Source organism: Camelus ferus, chromosome 23 (assembly GCF_009834535.1).
Source record: "Camelus ferus isolate YT-003-E chromosome 23, BCGSAC_Cfer_1.0, whole genome shotgun sequence".
NCBI classification, from domain to species: domain Eukaryota; kingdom Metazoa; phylum Chordata; class Mammalia; order Artiodactyla; family Camelidae; genus Camelus; species Camelus ferus.
The window spans coordinates 13,173,722-13,189,990 of NC_045718.1; the positions used below are offsets into that span (position 1 = coordinate 13,173,722).

The 16,269-nt window shown below is 55.7% G+C and overlaps 1 protein-coding gene across 26 annotated transcripts in view; it reads left to right on the top strand.

Moving 5' to 3' along the window:
- PPP1R12B (protein phosphatase 1 regulatory subunit 12B) overlaps positions 1 to 16,269 on the top strand; it is a 135,333-nt gene that overhangs the window by 34,068 nt on the left and 84,996 nt on the right. For 19 of the 26 annotated variants that reach the window (XR_004314753.1, XR_004314755.1, XR_004314756.1 and 16 more), the window contains 10 exons: positions 1,961 to 2,120; positions 3,184 to 3,328; positions 4,288 to 4,362; positions 6,059 to 6,138; positions 6,760 to 6,950; positions 11,158 to 11,271; positions 11,460 to 11,584; positions 13,607 to 13,807; positions 14,747 to 14,829; positions 15,807 to 15,932. Coding sequence is in view for 22 of the 26 variants with exons in the window: in XM_032466928.1 (XP_032322819.1) it covers positions 1,961 to 2,120; positions 3,184 to 3,328; positions 4,288 to 4,362; positions 6,059 to 6,138; positions 6,760 to 6,950; positions 11,158 to 11,271; positions 11,460 to 11,584; positions 13,607 to 13,807; positions 14,747 to 14,829; positions 15,807 to 15,932 (1,300 nt within the window). In the remaining 4 variants the exon portion in view is untranslated. The other 7 variants (XM_032466918.1, XM_032466927.1, XM_032466920.1 and 4 more) reach the window with 7 other exon arrangements.

The following is a 16,269-nucleotide window of genomic DNA, read 5'->3' on the forward strand; positions in this document are numbered from 1 at the left end:
GACTATAAACTATAGTCATCAAAACAGGGCGGTACTGGCATAAAAATGGACGTACGGACCCGTGGTGCAGAAAGAAGAGCCCAGAACAAGCCCTCACAAATACGGTCAATTAACATTTGAGCAAGAGAGCCGAGAAGACTCCCTGGGGAGAAGAAATGGCCAGCAGGCACATGAAGAGACACTCAGCGTCACTGGTCACCAGGAAAATTCACATCAGAGCCACAGCGAGGCACTCCCTGACCCCTGTCAGAATGGCTGTCTTCAGAAAGATGAGAGGTGACAAGTGCTGGCAAGGATGCAGGGAACAGGGACCCTCGTGCACTGCTGGTGGGAATGTAAATTGATGCAGCCTCTGTGGAGAACAGCATGGAGGGTCGTAAAATAATTAAAAATAGAACTGTCACATGATTCAGCAGCTCCACTTCTGCATATTTATCCAAAGGAGATGGAAAGACTAACTCCAAAATATATTTGCCCCCCCACGTTCAATGCAGCACCACTCACAATGTCGAGATATGGAAACAACCTGAGTGTCAGTGTATGCGTGAGTGGATAAAGAGATGTGGGGGTGTGGGGGTGTGTACGTACACACGCACGCTGTATGTGATGGGGCATGACTCAGCCGTGAGAGCGAAGGGAGCCCTGCCGCACACAACTGCCTGGACGGGCCTCAAGGGCGCCGTCCTGAGTGCAGTAAGTCAGACAGAGGAAGACCTGGTGTGTGGGAGCTGGAAAGCTGGACTCAGAGAAGCGGAGAGCAGAATGTTGGCTTGCAGGGCTGGGGAGCCGGGGGGACGCAGGCGAAGGGAACAGACCTCCAGTCATAAGACACAGAAGTCCTGGGGGTCTGAGGTGCAGCACGGTGACTGTGGTTAACAATACTGTGCTATATACTCGAGAGCTGCTAGGAGATCTTAAGTGCCCTCACCACAGAAAAGCAGTGGTGATTCTGCGAGGGGGCGTTGAATGTCTCCACAGAGGTAATCATCGGGTGATGTCAAGTGTGCACCTGTAACTTACACGGTGTCATACTCTGCTCGTGTCTCAGTGATGCTGTGAAAAAGAAGAAATGAAATGAATCAGCTACTCCTTCACTCCGTCCGTCTCCCAGGTCAGACAGATCGACCTCAGGTGGTCCACAGGTTCTCGTTCCAGATGTGAGCTGGACCGGAGCTGGCCAAGCTGCGAGGAAGCCTGCTAACCAGTGTGGGGCTCCCTGGGCGGGTGGCCAGTGCCGGGAGACTCCTTATCCTGCGTGGTAGGAATGCCCACTCAGCTCCTTCTCTCTGGCGCAGATGGAGAGCTGTTGGCTGCAGGGGTCCCTTGGAGTTCGTCCGTAGTGTTTCCAAGGGAAGCAGACCTGCATTCCCTTGGGAGTTTAACTGCACGGCCCCGCTCGGGGGCTCTGGGCTGTACAGCTTCAGCCAGCATCCTTCCCTGCTCAGGGCATGAACTGATCACCTCTGTCTTACCTGAAACCAAGATTTCTGATACCAGTCTTAAAGTGTAGTGAGTGGAAAAGTGGGACAGATGGGGACTGAGGATTCTAGAGTTCTGGTGGCCACTCTTGCATGAGCGGGGCACTGGGCCATTATGTCGTTTCCTCGTCCATTAAGTGGAGACGGCCACATCTGTTACTGTCACCTCAGGAGGCTGGACGGTGCAGCATTCAGAGGATTTTGTACACGTCCTGCAGTATGAAGGCAGCATCCCTGAGGTCTGTGTTCTTACGGTAGAGAGCGGTGTTAAGTGTGGCCCTTGGCGGGCCTGCAGCCACGTGGTGGTGAACCAGTGGTTTGACCGGTAGGACATCTGTAAGGCCGGCTCTCCTCTGTGAAGAGTGCCCAGCCCCTGGCTGAACTGCCATGGGTGGTTCCATCTGTGACACGTTTGCCTCCAAGAGACTGTGAGGTGGGACGCTGGCATTGTCCTGACGCTGGCCGGCTGTCGGTTTCCGCAGGGGTGGACCTGGAGCAGTCGAGGAAGGAGGAGGAACAGCAGATGCTGCAGGACGCCCGCCAGTGGCTCAACCGTGGGAAGATCGAGGATGTGCGGCAGCCTCGCTCTGGAGCCACTGCCCTCCATGTGGCCGCTGCCAAGGGCTACTCTGAAGTCCTCAGGTGCCGCCCGCACGGGGTCTGGGCGATCCCGGGGGGAGGGGAGCTGGCTGTTGGAAGCATGGGTGAGTTGGGTTCTCAGCTATGGAGTGCTGGTCTGCTGTTCCCGGCTCCGACACATCCCCTGACTCCCACCCTGCTGCTCGCTGACGGGTGACGTAGCACAGCTGAGGGGACTGGCCCACGGGGACCTTGCACGCGCCTCCAGCCCCGCGGTTCATCATCACATCCCTGCTCCTCTGGGGACACCTGACACAGTGGACTTGTGACCCTTGTCGTCTCTCTGGACCCATTGCATTAAGGCCGGTCCTGAGTGTGCAGTGTCCAGCTGGGGCCAGACAGCCACCCTGATGAGGTGGCTGGGCTCTCCCGCCCTGGCGGCTCCCTTCCCTTCCTCCCACACTTGCAGCACGTGGCTCCTGTGTTTCCTGTTTGTGGGCGTCCCCAGCACGGCGGCTGCTGGCGGCATCGCATGCCTGGCTGTTGCCGGACTCCTGTGCTGCTTCCTGCTCCACCCAGTGCAGGATTTCTAGTGGGTGTGCTAGGTGTAGCCACCCCTGCATTGGGGTGGCAGTCACTCTGCCCCAGGTCTAGGTTACCTGGCTCAGCCCAATGCTGCCCCACCGCACTCACAGTTAGACTGTAGCTTTGTCGTCTGCAAGAAGCCCCTGCAGCTGGAGGAGAGGGTCTGCATGGACACGTGGTGTCCCAGGAAGACCACCCAGAAGGCTAGGAGGTGAAGCTCCCTGCGGGGCCATGTGCTTATGTTCCCTGCGGGGGCAGCTGGGAGACGCCTCATAGGAGAGCCGCGGGGTCGGACGGTTGGGTTAGGCTTTGGCTGACGTAGGGACGCTCCCCTCCAACCACTGCCCCTGTGTGTGTAACGTGGGTGTGCCACGGGAGAGGTGGTCCAAATTGCCTGTGACTGATTCTCCGTGTGATACCTGAAGTCTGAGCTGTGCCTCGAAGGACAGAAGTGCTCTCAGGGCCAGTGGTTCAGACGACGGTTCATCTGGCAGGAGACGGTGGCAGAGAGAGTCTCACTGTCTGTGTGGTTTCTCCGTAGACTGCTGATCCAGGCTGGCTACGAGCTCAACGTTCAGGACCATGATGGCTGGACGCCCCTCCACGCTGCTGCGCACTGGGGCGTGAGGGAAGCCTGTTCCATCCTGGCGGAGGCGCTCTGTGACATGGATGCCAGGAACAAGCTGGTGAGCTGGCTGGCCCGGGAGGGCTCTCTGTCCCTGAGCAGGCGGCAGACCAGGGGAGTGGCCACTGGTGGCTGCGGCCCTGCCGGCTGTCACACAGACTTTCTGCACATAAGAGAAACTCTGCTCGCTTGGCTTTCGGATTTTGTTCACGTCAAGTCCCTAAAACAACCAACAGGGAAAAAGGTGTTTACACTTGGCAGAGATGAGCGCTGGGGAGGCCCCTGGCCACTGTCTGCTGTGAGACGTGAGAGATTTTGCCTTGTTTGGTTTTAACTGAAAGCCTTTCAGTAGCTGAGCCCTGTTCACATCCAGTCATTAAAAAGCATCGTTATGACAAGATCCTTGAGTTCGGCTGAAAATAGTGTTATTCAGCCTGATTTTAAGCAGTTTGGAAGTCCTACAACCCCTGTCCCTGCCTCTGCTGATTCTGTAGGAGTCTGGGGACATGGATCTTTACTTAGTAGGTGTTTGGTCAGCCCCGCACCACCTCGGAGCCCAGGCTTCATTCTCGGGTGACGGGTTGGGGTCCTTAACTGTGCCAAGGTTCCCAAGAGACAACCCTCTCTCCCTGGAAGGGAGAGGGCTCCCTGACTTGATCTTCGGTGCACACGCGCCCTAGACATCCTTTCCGGCTTCTGAGAGTTGCCTGTTGAGTTTACTGTGAGAGTTCAGAGCATGCTGGAACAGGTAGGGATTTCAGTTGACTGTTTGCCATGAGGCAATAAACAGAAATGACGTGGTGACTTCCTTCACACTTTTAATGAAGCATAAAACTCTGGGGTTTGCTGTTTCTTGGGGTGCGTCCTCCGTGGTGGACGGAGGCACCGTCGTGCTGTAGGGCAGAGCTGCTGGGGAAGCAGCTGCCCTCAGAGTGAGAGGCGCATGGGGAGCACTGTCTCCGGTAAAGTCACTGGTCATGACCACTGCTTTCCATCAGTCACGGCTTCTTTTTCTGCCAGGGCCAGACGCCATTCGACGTGGCCGATGAGGGTCTTGTGGGACACCTGGAGACACTCCAGAAGAAGCAGAGTGTGGTGAGTCCAGGGCAATGTGTGTCCAGCTTCTGTGGCAGCTGGCCGTCCACACCATCTGTGGCTCTGCCGCTGCACATGGACTTGGCACCAGCGCTGCTCCCCTCGGGGTCAGAGGAGAAGGTCCAGAAACCCCTGTGGTCAGGTCCCCCCACCGCCTTCTTATGTTCACGCAGCCTCAGGCAGCTCAGGTTCAAGGCAGCAAACTGGCAGTGCCCCTGGAGTCGGGAAGGGGAGGTTGATGTGCTCAAGTCAGAGTGTTCCCCAGTGGGCGGTCCCAGGGGAGGACGCCTCGTGACCTTTCTTGTCCTCGTTGACCAAAAGAAATTTGAGTACAAGGAGGAATATATTTCTTTCCTCCCCCCCCATTTTTAAAATTGAAAATAGTTGATTTACAGTAGAGTATTAGTTTTTAGTGTACTGTGTAGTGAGTCAGGTATACACATATATATATTTCTTAAAAAGCAAAAAACCCCACAGAACTAACACATTTGGCGTTGGGTGGCACTTGGTCAGTGAGTCATACTTACTCCAGATGCATCAAATGCCAGAATTCAGTCCTCCTCCACCTCTTCTAAATCTTTCATGGTTTGGCTGCACGCGCCCTTCTGCCTAGTGTGACGCTGGTGCCCACATACAGGCTGCGGGTGGGAAGACCCACGCAGCACACACACGTGAAGAGTTCGCTCTAGCAGAGGAGGGTGAGTAGTCTGGGTGAGGAGGTCAAGACCAGGCACGTGTGGGGTGGTAGCCTCCTGCGTAAGCAGAGCGGGGCAGAAAAACACGCTTTCCTGTGTGTTCCTTTGCGTGGGCCGCGGCTCAGGGCACGTGAACCCAGGCTTCGGGAAGTGTGAGCGAGTGAGAGAGCTGTGTGGCGGAGCGATGGGCCGATCGGCCCTGTCATCCGCATCGTGTCAGGGCAGTGGGCGGGCTGTGCACTGTGCCTGGCTCGGGGGCCCTGCAGGCACAAAGCTCAGACACACCACCTGTAGTCCCTGGGTCGCTTCGACCCCCAGCAGGGCTCCCAGCTCGGTGTGAGCCTTCCCAGCGTGAGCCTGTGCTCTGCACGTGGGTTTTGTTGTTTCCCTGAATGTTGTACTCTGAGGTGATTTTTGGACTCACGTAGGAGTTGCAGGCGTGGTGGAGATTTCCTGTGCATGCTGCCCCGGCGTGGTTCGGTTCTCCAGCGTGAGTAGTGTGCTCACTGAGTAACATTTCCTCACGGCTGGGAGTGATGTCTACCGTCCATGACTTTGGGCCCCGGGGTGTAAATGCGTTCTGTCCGAGCACCAGATGGTCTTTTCTCAGCCTTACTTCCCATTTGGTGCCTGTCTTTTCTGTAGAGCTGCTGCTGACGTAATTCGGTATGTGGATCATAAAGAATTATTTCAAGGTTCCTTCCAGCTTTTTATCCTTCGGGGGCTGGGCCTGTTTGGAAGACGGGCTTGGATGTTTGATGGGCAGTTTTCATTGAAGCTCTGACACAATCGCTTCTCTTCTGCCTTGAATGAGGATCTTTCTCTGCCATTATCTTCCAAGGAAACCCAATTCATTGTTTTCCTTTTCCCCAGTCCTTCCCTCCCCTTTTGGTGTGGGTCCAGTCTTTTTCAGGACAACAGCACCATTTTTTCTCATCACTGCTGAGTTTTTACCAGTAGTAGTCAGTATCTGCCCTTTCCTCTCTTTTCTCAATTTCCAGCTTCGCAGTGAGAAGGAGACACGGAACAAGCTTATCGAGTCAGACCTGAACAGCAAGCTGCAGAGTGGCCTCTTTAAGAAGTAAGATGCTCGGGTTTGAGAAGTGAGCTTTGCTGTGTGAGATACACACAGAATGAGAGTTTAGACAGAAAAGAGACTCCATGTTTGCTTTTACCCAGATGATCTCTAAACGTGTGGGAATGTGTGAGGGGCGAGGAGGTGGCACTGATGTGGGGGAGACACTGAGAATGAGTGAATGTGTTTTGAATTTAGAAATTAGTTGAGACTCTGTGCATTTCTTTTTTCCTGGTTTAAGGGTTTAGTCCCAGCTGCTTCCCCAGCTATCAGTTCTGTGAGGTTTTACCACCATCCCTGCCCAGCATGGGTCCCAGCAGGTGGCAGGCACTCAGTAAACATTTACTAAATGACTTTTAAAAACTATTTGCCTGGTCTGTCACCATCGAGATTCGTAGCCGTCTTTTTTCCTGTGTGCTGAACAGGCTGGGTCTCCTTAAGTCAGACACTGAAGGGGAATATTAAACCTTAGTCTGCAGTGACCCTAGGACTCGGAGAGGGACTTGTGGGTGTCTGTGTCGCTGCCTCCACGCAGGCTTGTACACTTGTTCTTATTCCCAGTACCAGTGGCCTCGGGAAATGGCTCGTCCTTCCTGAGTGACACTCAGACTCTCTTCTTCCATTTAGCAAAGAGAAGATTCTCTATGAGGAGGAGACCCCCAAGTCCCGAGAAACGGAGGAAGAAGGCAAAGAGTCCAGCAGCTCCAGCTCAGAGGAGGAGGGTGAAGACCAAGCTTCTGAGTCAGAAACTGAGAAGGAGGCGGGTGACGCTGAGACCCTCCATCCCCCGAGCGCGGGAGGTCACTGCTCGTCAGAAGGCAGGTGACGCAGGCCCTCCATCCCCCGAGCGCGGGAGGTCACTGCTCGTCAGAAGGCAGGTGACACAGGCCCTCCGTCCCCCGAGCGCGGGAGTGAAGCTCCTAGGGAGGCAGGTGGGGCAGAGGTGCTCTCAGCTAAGGCCTCCGTAGTGCAGGAGGTCACTGCTTGTCCGAGAGGCCTCAAAAGTCTCTAAAGAGAGCTTTAAGTTTAGTCGTCAGAGACACCCCAGCAAGTTGCTAGTGGAAACCTGGCTGTCAGAGCTGTGAGCTGTGCTGAATGTGTTTACCAGTTCCCATGTGGCCATTGGATGAGGTGCGTGGAGCTCCTGGGTGAGGAGCCAGCGTCCTGGCCTCGGGTTGGTGGGACAGAGAGGACAGGTGCCAGGAGCCTGACTGCTGAGCGGCCGAGGTGGGCTTTTGGTCAAGTGCGCCTACCCGGCCGGTGAGGAGCTTCCTGTGGTTCTCAGGTGTAACTGATTCCCTAACCAGAACTGCCGAGTCTTTATTTCTCCTCTTCCTTGTGTGAAGCTTCTTCAGTTCCTTCCTCCTGAGGGGAGGGAGTGACGTGGTGTTTACTTCTGTGCCTCTGTCTGATGCTGCACAGCCTTTGGGCTCCCTGAGCCTGTCACAGGGAGGACAGGAGCCCGGCGGTGAGCGTGCTGAGCGTGGTCGGACCCACAGGCTGCAGACTGGCCCCTAGTCCTGACATGCGGTCAGGCAAGCACTGGGAGAGAGGTGCTGGGTGTTACCGAGTAGAGGGTCACCTGCGACCAAGGATTGTTGTAGGAAACGGGGAGTCGCTGATAAACTAAAGGTTTATGGTGCATGTCCCGCTTTCGCTGGCACATTCTCTCAGCAGATCTGAGCCGAGGAGGGAAGTGTCGGTGAGACCGAGGCAGAGGGAAGTGCACGGTCAGTCTGTGGAGCCTGGTTCCCTTGAGCCCTGCCCCAGCTGATGCTCATGTGGGGACGTCTGGCACGCTCTGTTTTTGGGGCTTCCGCTCCCGAGGAGGTCGGCCCTCACGGACCTGGTTCCTCTCAGTACAGGGAGCACTGCCAGGTTCTGTCTGGGTCTCCACCTCGGAGTCTGTGATGTCGTTAGAGGAAGTGAGAGACCGTCAGTTCCACAGAAAAGATGGGTGCCAGCTAAGTTTATAGTCCAGGAGGCCACCTTTTTTTCACTGAGGCTGTTCTTAGCGGACACAGCTTGCTCTGGAAATACTACGTAGTACCTACCAGAATGTACAACTGTTTATCTTTATAACGTTCATGCTATTCACTGAGTCTGTACGTGTCTTAGGCTTCAGGGGCTGCTGGAGCTGGTGTCTAGACTTGCTCTGAGCTTGGGCACTGAGGTAGCCACCAGGGTGTTCGTGGAGGAGGAGGGCTGCCTGCTTAGGGGTTCGTTCATGCTGGGCACCCAGGCCTTGGGTCTCTCGTTCCCTGCAGCCCAGCTGCATGTTGCTGTGAGCCAGAACACCCAGCACCCCTGCCTGAGCAGCGCCCCATCCAGAAACCTTCTGTGACACCCTCCTCACCGTGTCTGCTGCAGAGAAAACCCCAGGCCCTGCAGCTGACCTCTGGTGACCTAGCTCCTGCGGCCTCCCCGTGCTGTGGCCGCCAAGCCGCGAGCTGCATCTCCCCAGCAGGCCCTGGGTTCTCCTGCCTTGGAGCACTTCTGTCCATCTCTGGCCACCACATGTTTACTGCGTGGTTTCCGTCAGAAGCTGTAGGATCTCCTGACTGAAGACGTCTTTCTATAGGTTTTTCCAGGCGGGTCGCAGAGGAGGCGTGGCCCACTCCACTGCCCTCGCCTGTGACCGCTCCCGTGTCACCCTCTAGAACTGCACCCTCTCTGCTGCGCCACACGTCACCTGGCCTGGGCGCCCTGGTGTGTCATGCCCCGGTCTCAGCTCCGGACCTGGCACCCAGCAGTGCTCACGTTCATTAAACGTGCTGCTGAGTGAGTCTAGGGGTGGGGCGGGGGAGGCCTGTACATGCAAAGTGCGTGTCACGTGAGAGATTTAAGGCAGCCAGGGGTGTTCACTGTAAGAGAGATTGTGTTTAGTTTGGGTTTGTAATGACACTTTACGTTTCTGTAGTGCTTTTTCATTTGCAACACACTTAGACACTTTTATTTAATCCTCACAACCACACTCTGAGGTTGTGTATCATTGTCACCACTCTTTAGAGGGGAACCTGACCCCAGAGGTTAGGGGCATTAGCTCCCACAGCTGGCAAGTGGCGTGTCTGAGATGCTGACTGGGACTTGGGGCCTCTTGGTGAAGTGGGGGCAATGTGCAACTGTGGGAGCTAAAGCTGGATCAGGGTGTCCCGGGGGGTGAAGTGTCTGGGGCACCGTGGTTAGGAGGGGGCGGGCAGGTGGAGAGGTCAGGGAGGTTCGGGGGAATCAGGGGGGGACGCAGGGGACGCTCCAGCCTAGCGAGCTGCCGGTCACCACCTAGGGTGGCTGTAGGCCCTTCACTGACTCTGGCTGTTGAAGGTTTACCCCTGACTCCTGGGGACGCTGCTGGACCCTGGGCGCCCTGTGGACCAGGGGCGCCAGTGCTGCTTCCGCTTTGGCCTCGCCTGCCGTGTCCCCACCTGTGAGTCACTGGGGCACCGGGTGTCGTGCTGCCCATCCTGTCGGTCCCGGTGCCGAGAGCAGGGCCTTCTGCTCGGCGGGTGCTCCGCACACACGGCCAGGGTGTGCTCGTGCCTTCAGGTCCCGCCGGCGCCCGGCACGCGGTGAATCCGGGCAGCGTGTGGACCCTGCCCGTGAAGGTCTGCAGATGCCGGCCCGTAAGGTGACAGTGGCCGTGTGTCTCTCAGATAGATGTTGTGGTGGGGGGTTAATAGTTTGAGCTACATGTGAGCAGTTTGGTTCAGACTCTGTTTCTTCCCTCTCACTTATTTGACTTAAACACTTTGTGTGCTTGTTATCCATTGCTGCATGACCAGCCATCCCGAAACTTAGCAGCAAGTAAAACGCTCTTTCTGTGCACCCAGTTTTATGGGTTGGCAGTTTAGGAATGGCTCTGCGGGGTGGCTGCTCTGCCCTTTGGCGGTAGTGCTGGGCTCACTCGCGTGTTTGCGTGAGTCAGGGAGTCAGCGGGGCGGCCTTCCTTCCTGGTGGCTGCCAGGACATTGGGGCACGTGGGCCACGTGTCACTTGGCATCTGCTGGGCCAGCCCCCACTGACCCAGAAGTGACCAGAGAGGCCTGGCTCTGCGCACAAGCCTTTACTGAGCCTCTGCCTGTGTCCCACTCACCAGGTCCCTGTGGCCGTGGAGAGTCCGAGCTCTGAGGCCAGAGTCAGGGTGAGAGGGCACGTCATGAGGGAGTTACTGCTCCAGTGGTCTGTCACATTTGGCAGGGAGGCAGATTTCTTAAGGACAGGGATAATCAGATGGTATTTAAACACTGACTCAAATATTCACAATAACCACAAAAATAATAACATTAAAGATAATAAGCTGTTTTCAGGGAACTTAATATGGCCAGACATTGAGCTATGCAATTTGAAAACATTTTATCTCTAATCTTCACAGCAACTCATAAGGCAAGAATTAAAATCTTGGATTTATCAGTAGGAGGGTAGAGGTTCAGATATGCCAAGTAACCTGCCCAGTGTCACACAGCTAGGCTGTGGCTTGAAAGCCTCACATCACGAGTAGGTTGCTCTGGGGTGCGGTTTCTGAGGACAAGGAGCTGAAGGCCCCAGCAGCCATGAGGTGCAGGCCTGGGGCTGGTGGTTTTTTGATGTCGTGGGGGCTCGCCAACCGCAGTTCCACGGCTGGACTCGGTGTCCTCCGTGAGCTCCGTGATGCTCTCTGGCCTTCTTTCCTGTCACGGCCCCAGGAGCACTCGTTGCGGAAAGCAGGCCTGCCACCTTCCTGGCCACGCTGTGGGCGTTCCGCTTCCTGGGCTCTTCCTCTGCCCTGCGCCCTCCTGCCAACTGGGGAGTGTCTTCCCGCCTCTTCCGTGGCACCTTCCCTTACTGCCCCCACCCCACCCCGGAGGGGCTGCCTCTGCTCTGAGCTCCAGAAGCACTTGCTGATCCGCATCAGCCAGCTTAGCACCTGACGTGCTTGATCTCATGTTGTTACCATTATTACTGCGCATCTCTTTTCTTGATTGTAATTACCCCAAAAGCAAGGTCTGTCTTACACTTCTTCTGGCCTTTCCTGCCCAAACCCCAAAACAGAGCGGTCCCTTAGCCTGGACTCACTGATGAACTTTACATGTGACGTACCCTGTGGAGAAGCTGCCAGTCACACCTGTGGGAGTTGGCGGGGAGTCTACCAAGGCAGGAGTTCCAGTGAGTTTATTTTCTTGGAAGGGGCAGCAGTTGCCAGGAGTTTTATCTTAGTTTGAATCCAAGCAGTACATGGCCCTAATAATCCATTTTGATAACGAGTAAATCTTTTCTGTTGGCAGAAAGCTACATACACACACGGATGAGACTTTCACACTTGTGTTCATTGCTTCTCTTGCCGTAAATAACAGATAAAAAGCCAGACGCCATCATCAGCCACTCCAGCTCTGAAAGCAGGAGCAGTGTCTCGGAGCAGACGCCAGCATCAGCACAGAGCGCCTTCTCCGCCTCTGCAGCTCGGAGGGTGAGCACGGGGGTGAGTACCGGGGTCACTCTGGGTGTCCCTCCACTGCAGTGGTGAGAAGGCCTGCACGCCTGTCTCGGCTGGCTCAGGCGGCACGACAAACACCACAGCCTGGTGGCTTCAAACAGCAGCAGTTGATTTCTCACGGTTCTGGAGGCCGGGAAGTCCAAGGTCGAGGTGCCGGCCATCTCAGTTCCTGGTGAGGGCCCTCTTCCTGGCTCTCAGATACCGCTTCTCCAAGTATAGTCACCCTGGGGATTGGGGCTTCAGTATATGGATTTGGGGGCATGTCCACAGCATTGCCTACGATATGTGAAAAAGACACTGAGACTGTCCCCAGGCCAGTTTGGCCGCAGCGGCTTGGGTAGCTTGGGCGGCGGCTGTGTGGGACCAGTGTCGTCTCGTTGGTTGCCCGCTTTCTTCCCGTGTGAAGTCCAGGTGTGCGTGTGTGGCTCAGGTTGGGCTGGGAGGACGGCCGACGTCTGACAGTGGTTGTTTGATGACTGCCCTCCTGTTTTAACTTGGCTGTTTTAAGTTTCACTTCCATGAGTCAAGTCTTCATAGTTCATGACGAGCAGAGAGCAGAGGTTGAAAGAACTTGTTGAAATACTCATGGTCCCTCCTCCTCTCGTCAGTGTTCAGGGAGAGCGGTGACCCGCCAGCACAAAGGGTAAAATTAGCGTTGAGGTTGAGAACGGGAGCGAGTTCTTTGGAATGAAGCTGTTGAGCAGCTCTGTGGTTTTGTAGCATTAACTTACCGATCTTCCTAGAGCCCATGGGTTGAGAAGATGGGACTGTGGAGTCCTCTTGGGAAGGAGGGGCCTCGCCCGGCTGCGGGCCGATCCCTGGAGCGCCCCGTGACTGGTCCAGGAGGCTGGCTGGGGCTCAGCCTCTCTGCCTCAGCTGTGCCGCGTGCACTGCCTCAGGCTGTGGCTGGGTCTCCTGCTTCTTAAAGGGAAAAAAATACAAGATAGAAAGAATATGCACACATTCAGACTTACTCCGCGTTGCTGAAATATTGCTGGGAAGGCCACCTCCCCTCTGAACCAGGGTGGCTCATAAGGAGCGGACAGGGTTGGTTCTCTCAGCGGGAAAGAGTCCGCAAGTACGTGCATTCAGGTGCTGGATCAGAAGAGAAGGTGTAAGCGTGACTTCATGTTTCCGTTGCACGTTCGTTGTGCCAGGCGGCAAAGGTGGCCTAGTTTTGGAGAAGGACCAAACCTTCTTGCAGGCCCCCCCATCCCAGGAAGAGGGTGTCGGCTGATGTTCTAAAGACCAGGCCCCCAAGTGCTCCCCACCTGTGACGTCTTCTGTGCTTTACAGCAAAGTGAGATGATTAAAGACGGCATAAGCTCTCGTAAAGCTTTCTTCTTTGATGTTAAATTTTTTTTAATGAAATGATGGTGTTGGAAATGGTAATCAGTTTTTGAAAGATGGTCTCTTGGCAGAATTTAAAGAACGGCAACTCTATGACTTGTACCACTTTTTTTGTTTGTCATTTTGCTGCTCACTGAAGTCTGAAATGCATAGATCAGATAAACCGTGTCCTTGAAATAAGCAACTAGAATTTGCGTGGAAGGCCTTTAGTATTTCTGTTAGTGTTAGCTTGAGTCAGCTGCACAGCCTTGTCACGGACCTCGCAGCATGCTGTGCGCCAGCCACCTTGTGTCCTCCAGTCTCCCCAGTTAACGCAGTCGTGAGCCCATTGCCACCGTTTATAGGGGGCATGTTGGGGCCCGGGGAGGGGGCCTGTCCCAGGGACACAGCGAGCCAGGAAGCGTGTTCTGAGTTAATATCTGCTGCACAGGGTGCACCTGGGGTCCAGCTTCTCAGGGCAGCCCCGTCGAGGTGAGGCAGGGTGGGCCCGGGGGGGAAGGGCGCCTCGAGAGGTCCCGCGTCTGCAGGTGGGAGGGAGGGAGCGTGGGCAGACCCCACAGACTGGCTCTCCTCGCCCTTCGTGGGCACAGCTAGCCCGGCAGAGGGAGGGCTGCCAGGACTGGGCTGTGCTCTTCCTCTCTGCTTCCTCCCTCACAGCTCTCCAGCCTCTTCCCCAAGCCTGAGGCGCCCAGGGATGAGTCTCCTTCCTCATGGAGACTGGGGCTCAGGAAGACGGGCAGCCACAACATGCTGAGCGAGGCGGCCAGCTCCCGGGACGCCCTGCGGGACCGAGGACCCTCCGTGCACCGCTCGGCCTCCAGCCCTCGTGTCTCCGCCCTGCTGGACAACAGGGATAAGGTGAGCCCGGCGGGCCTGGCACCCGGGCGGCTTCCTTCTGCGAGCCTCCTGCCTTGGGAAAGAACGAAAACATTTCGTAGCCCTGCAGAGCCTTTCAAAAGAGACAGGCATGTTGATTAATCGAGTAGCTGTTTGCTTGGCCAAAAAAGAAAAAATCCTTTTCCTTTTGGCATTCCTTACGTTTGCTCTTTCTTACTCTCCTTACCTAGGGCCAAAAAAATGAGTCAGAAGCATGAAAATTTGGATACGGCCTAAAAGGTTCCTCTGACCCAACACCAGTAATTTATTCTTTTGACGTTTAGAAGAAAAGTTCCTTAGTTGGGCTTTCAGTCCTAATGAGGCTCAGGCAAATTAGCGCTTAGGAAAAAAATTCGATGCCTGTTTTTTCCATTAATAGATGTACGATCAGGCTCAGTTCACAGGCAGCTTGTCTGCATGTTCTTCCAGGAGGAGCACATCTTTCTTTCTTCACTTTAGGGTCCAGATTTCATGGGCTCACCTGCTGCCCCTACCTGGGGCCCAGGCCCCACTCGCACTGTGTTTCTGGGAACTCCTGGGCTGGGGCGTGTCGGCCGGATTTGCGCCGGGCCCGTTTGTGGTGCTGAAAGCTGCAGCCGCAGGAAGAGAAGCTCCGGTGGAGCCCCGTGGCTTTTCAGAGGCTCCCTCTCTCAGTAGGGTGGCTCTGTGTGATCTGTGCTGCCGTTTGGTTCTGCTCATCCTGGCTTTTCCGTGAGAGTCATTTCCCTACAGGCTGGTTTTCAATGGAGGAGCGTTAGGAATAAGCCCTCAAGAGCGGGCCCGTGACACCGCTCAGGTTGGCTTGGTGCTGCATCGAGAAGCAGGCTGGCACGGCACGTTCAGGTCTGCTTTTTCACCCAGAACACTCCACCCTGGGCCAGCCGGTGCCTTCCCTGCGCTTCACGTGTTCCGCTCTTGCAGGAGAGAGAGAACAGAAGCCACTTCAGCTCACTGGCACCCCGGAGGCTCAGCGGCACAAGGGACCCTGAGGGAAAGGAGAACAGGTAACCCTCCCTCAGGCCCCCAGCAGCTGGAAGTCGTCCACTCCTGCGTGCCCGCGTTCCCCCTCCCGCTTAGACTGTCTTCAGGGGCCTTCCAGCCCCTTCCAGGTGTGGGTGGTGTTTAGTCCGCCAGTGGCTTGAAATGTAGGTCTGCCTGTCTGGCTCTCAAGCACCCCTAGTGCCCAGCGCAGGGCCTGGCCCGTGTTAACGCTCAGAGTGTGTCATGTAATCAAATCGATCAACTTCTGATTTGTAGGGAAGTCAAGTTTAAGTGGACATGGGGAGTTTGAGGTGCCCTCACTGTGTCTCAGCAGGAGCCGAGCTGGCACTTCGCTTCTTGGGGTGGTGTGGCCTCCAGCCAGCAGCACCGCTGTCACCAGGAGCCTGTGCGAAGTGCAGACTCTCAGGTCCCCCCAGAGCTGCGGGGCTGGAATCCGTTTGGTGACAGAACCCCCGGGTTTGCAGTGCACACTGGGGCTTGGGAAGGCCTGCTCTGCGTGGCCTCGGGGAGCAGACACCCCCAGGCAGTGCCGCAGCCTCTCCCGGCTCCTCTCCGTTTACTGTGGAGCTTCCAGCCTGTCCTCCGTCACTTGTGACCAGGTCCTCACCGCCCTCACCGCTCTCACCGCCCCCTTCTCCGCCCTCTTTGAGCAGCCCATCGTTGGGGCTGATCTGTGAGGCGTCCTCAGTGAGGAACGGGAGTCGCTTCTTCTTACAGAAGGGCTGCGGATCTTTGAAATGAGTGGTACCTATTGAAATCACTCGGCTTTTGACTTTTAAGTTGATAAAAGAGAACTGTAATATTTAACCAGTTCTCTGTCTGTACAAAGAAATGGGTGTGTGAAACAGAATCGCTTGAAAAAGTCTGTGTCTTCAGCCACATTACAGTCGGCCCACCTGGACTCTCCCAGCGCACGCCGTCTCGTGGACAAACGCCGCTGGCAGCACTCAGGGTTCGTGTTTTCTTTCCTGCTCTGCAGAGAGTTGGCCGCTAACCTGGTGAGGAGCGGGCCCTGTGCCCGGCAGGCGTGGAGGGACGAAACAGAGGGAAACGAAGCTCCCTGGACAGCTGCTTCCCCCTCCTGCGTGTCAGCCTACCTGAGAAGGTACGGGCTCAGGCGTGGGGGTGGGAGGGGCTCCTCCACTCTGGCCGTGGGCACGTGGCAATCACGCAGGCCTTTGCATCCAGTCAGCACCACAAAGATGAATTAGAAAACGAGTTGCATTTAGATTTCTTGGGAGCAACGTCTTAACTGATCTTAAATTAAAATTAGTTTACTTTCCTAACTGAATGAGAGTAAGCTAATTCCAGACCCTCACCACAGACAGGCCTGAATGTATACTGCATCCTCTAGTCCCGCAAAACCCTCAGCTAGTGTGACCCGTAGAGATCTCTGAGCAGGACCGAGTTTAGTTCCTGTGTCTGAAGCTGGACTGGGTCTC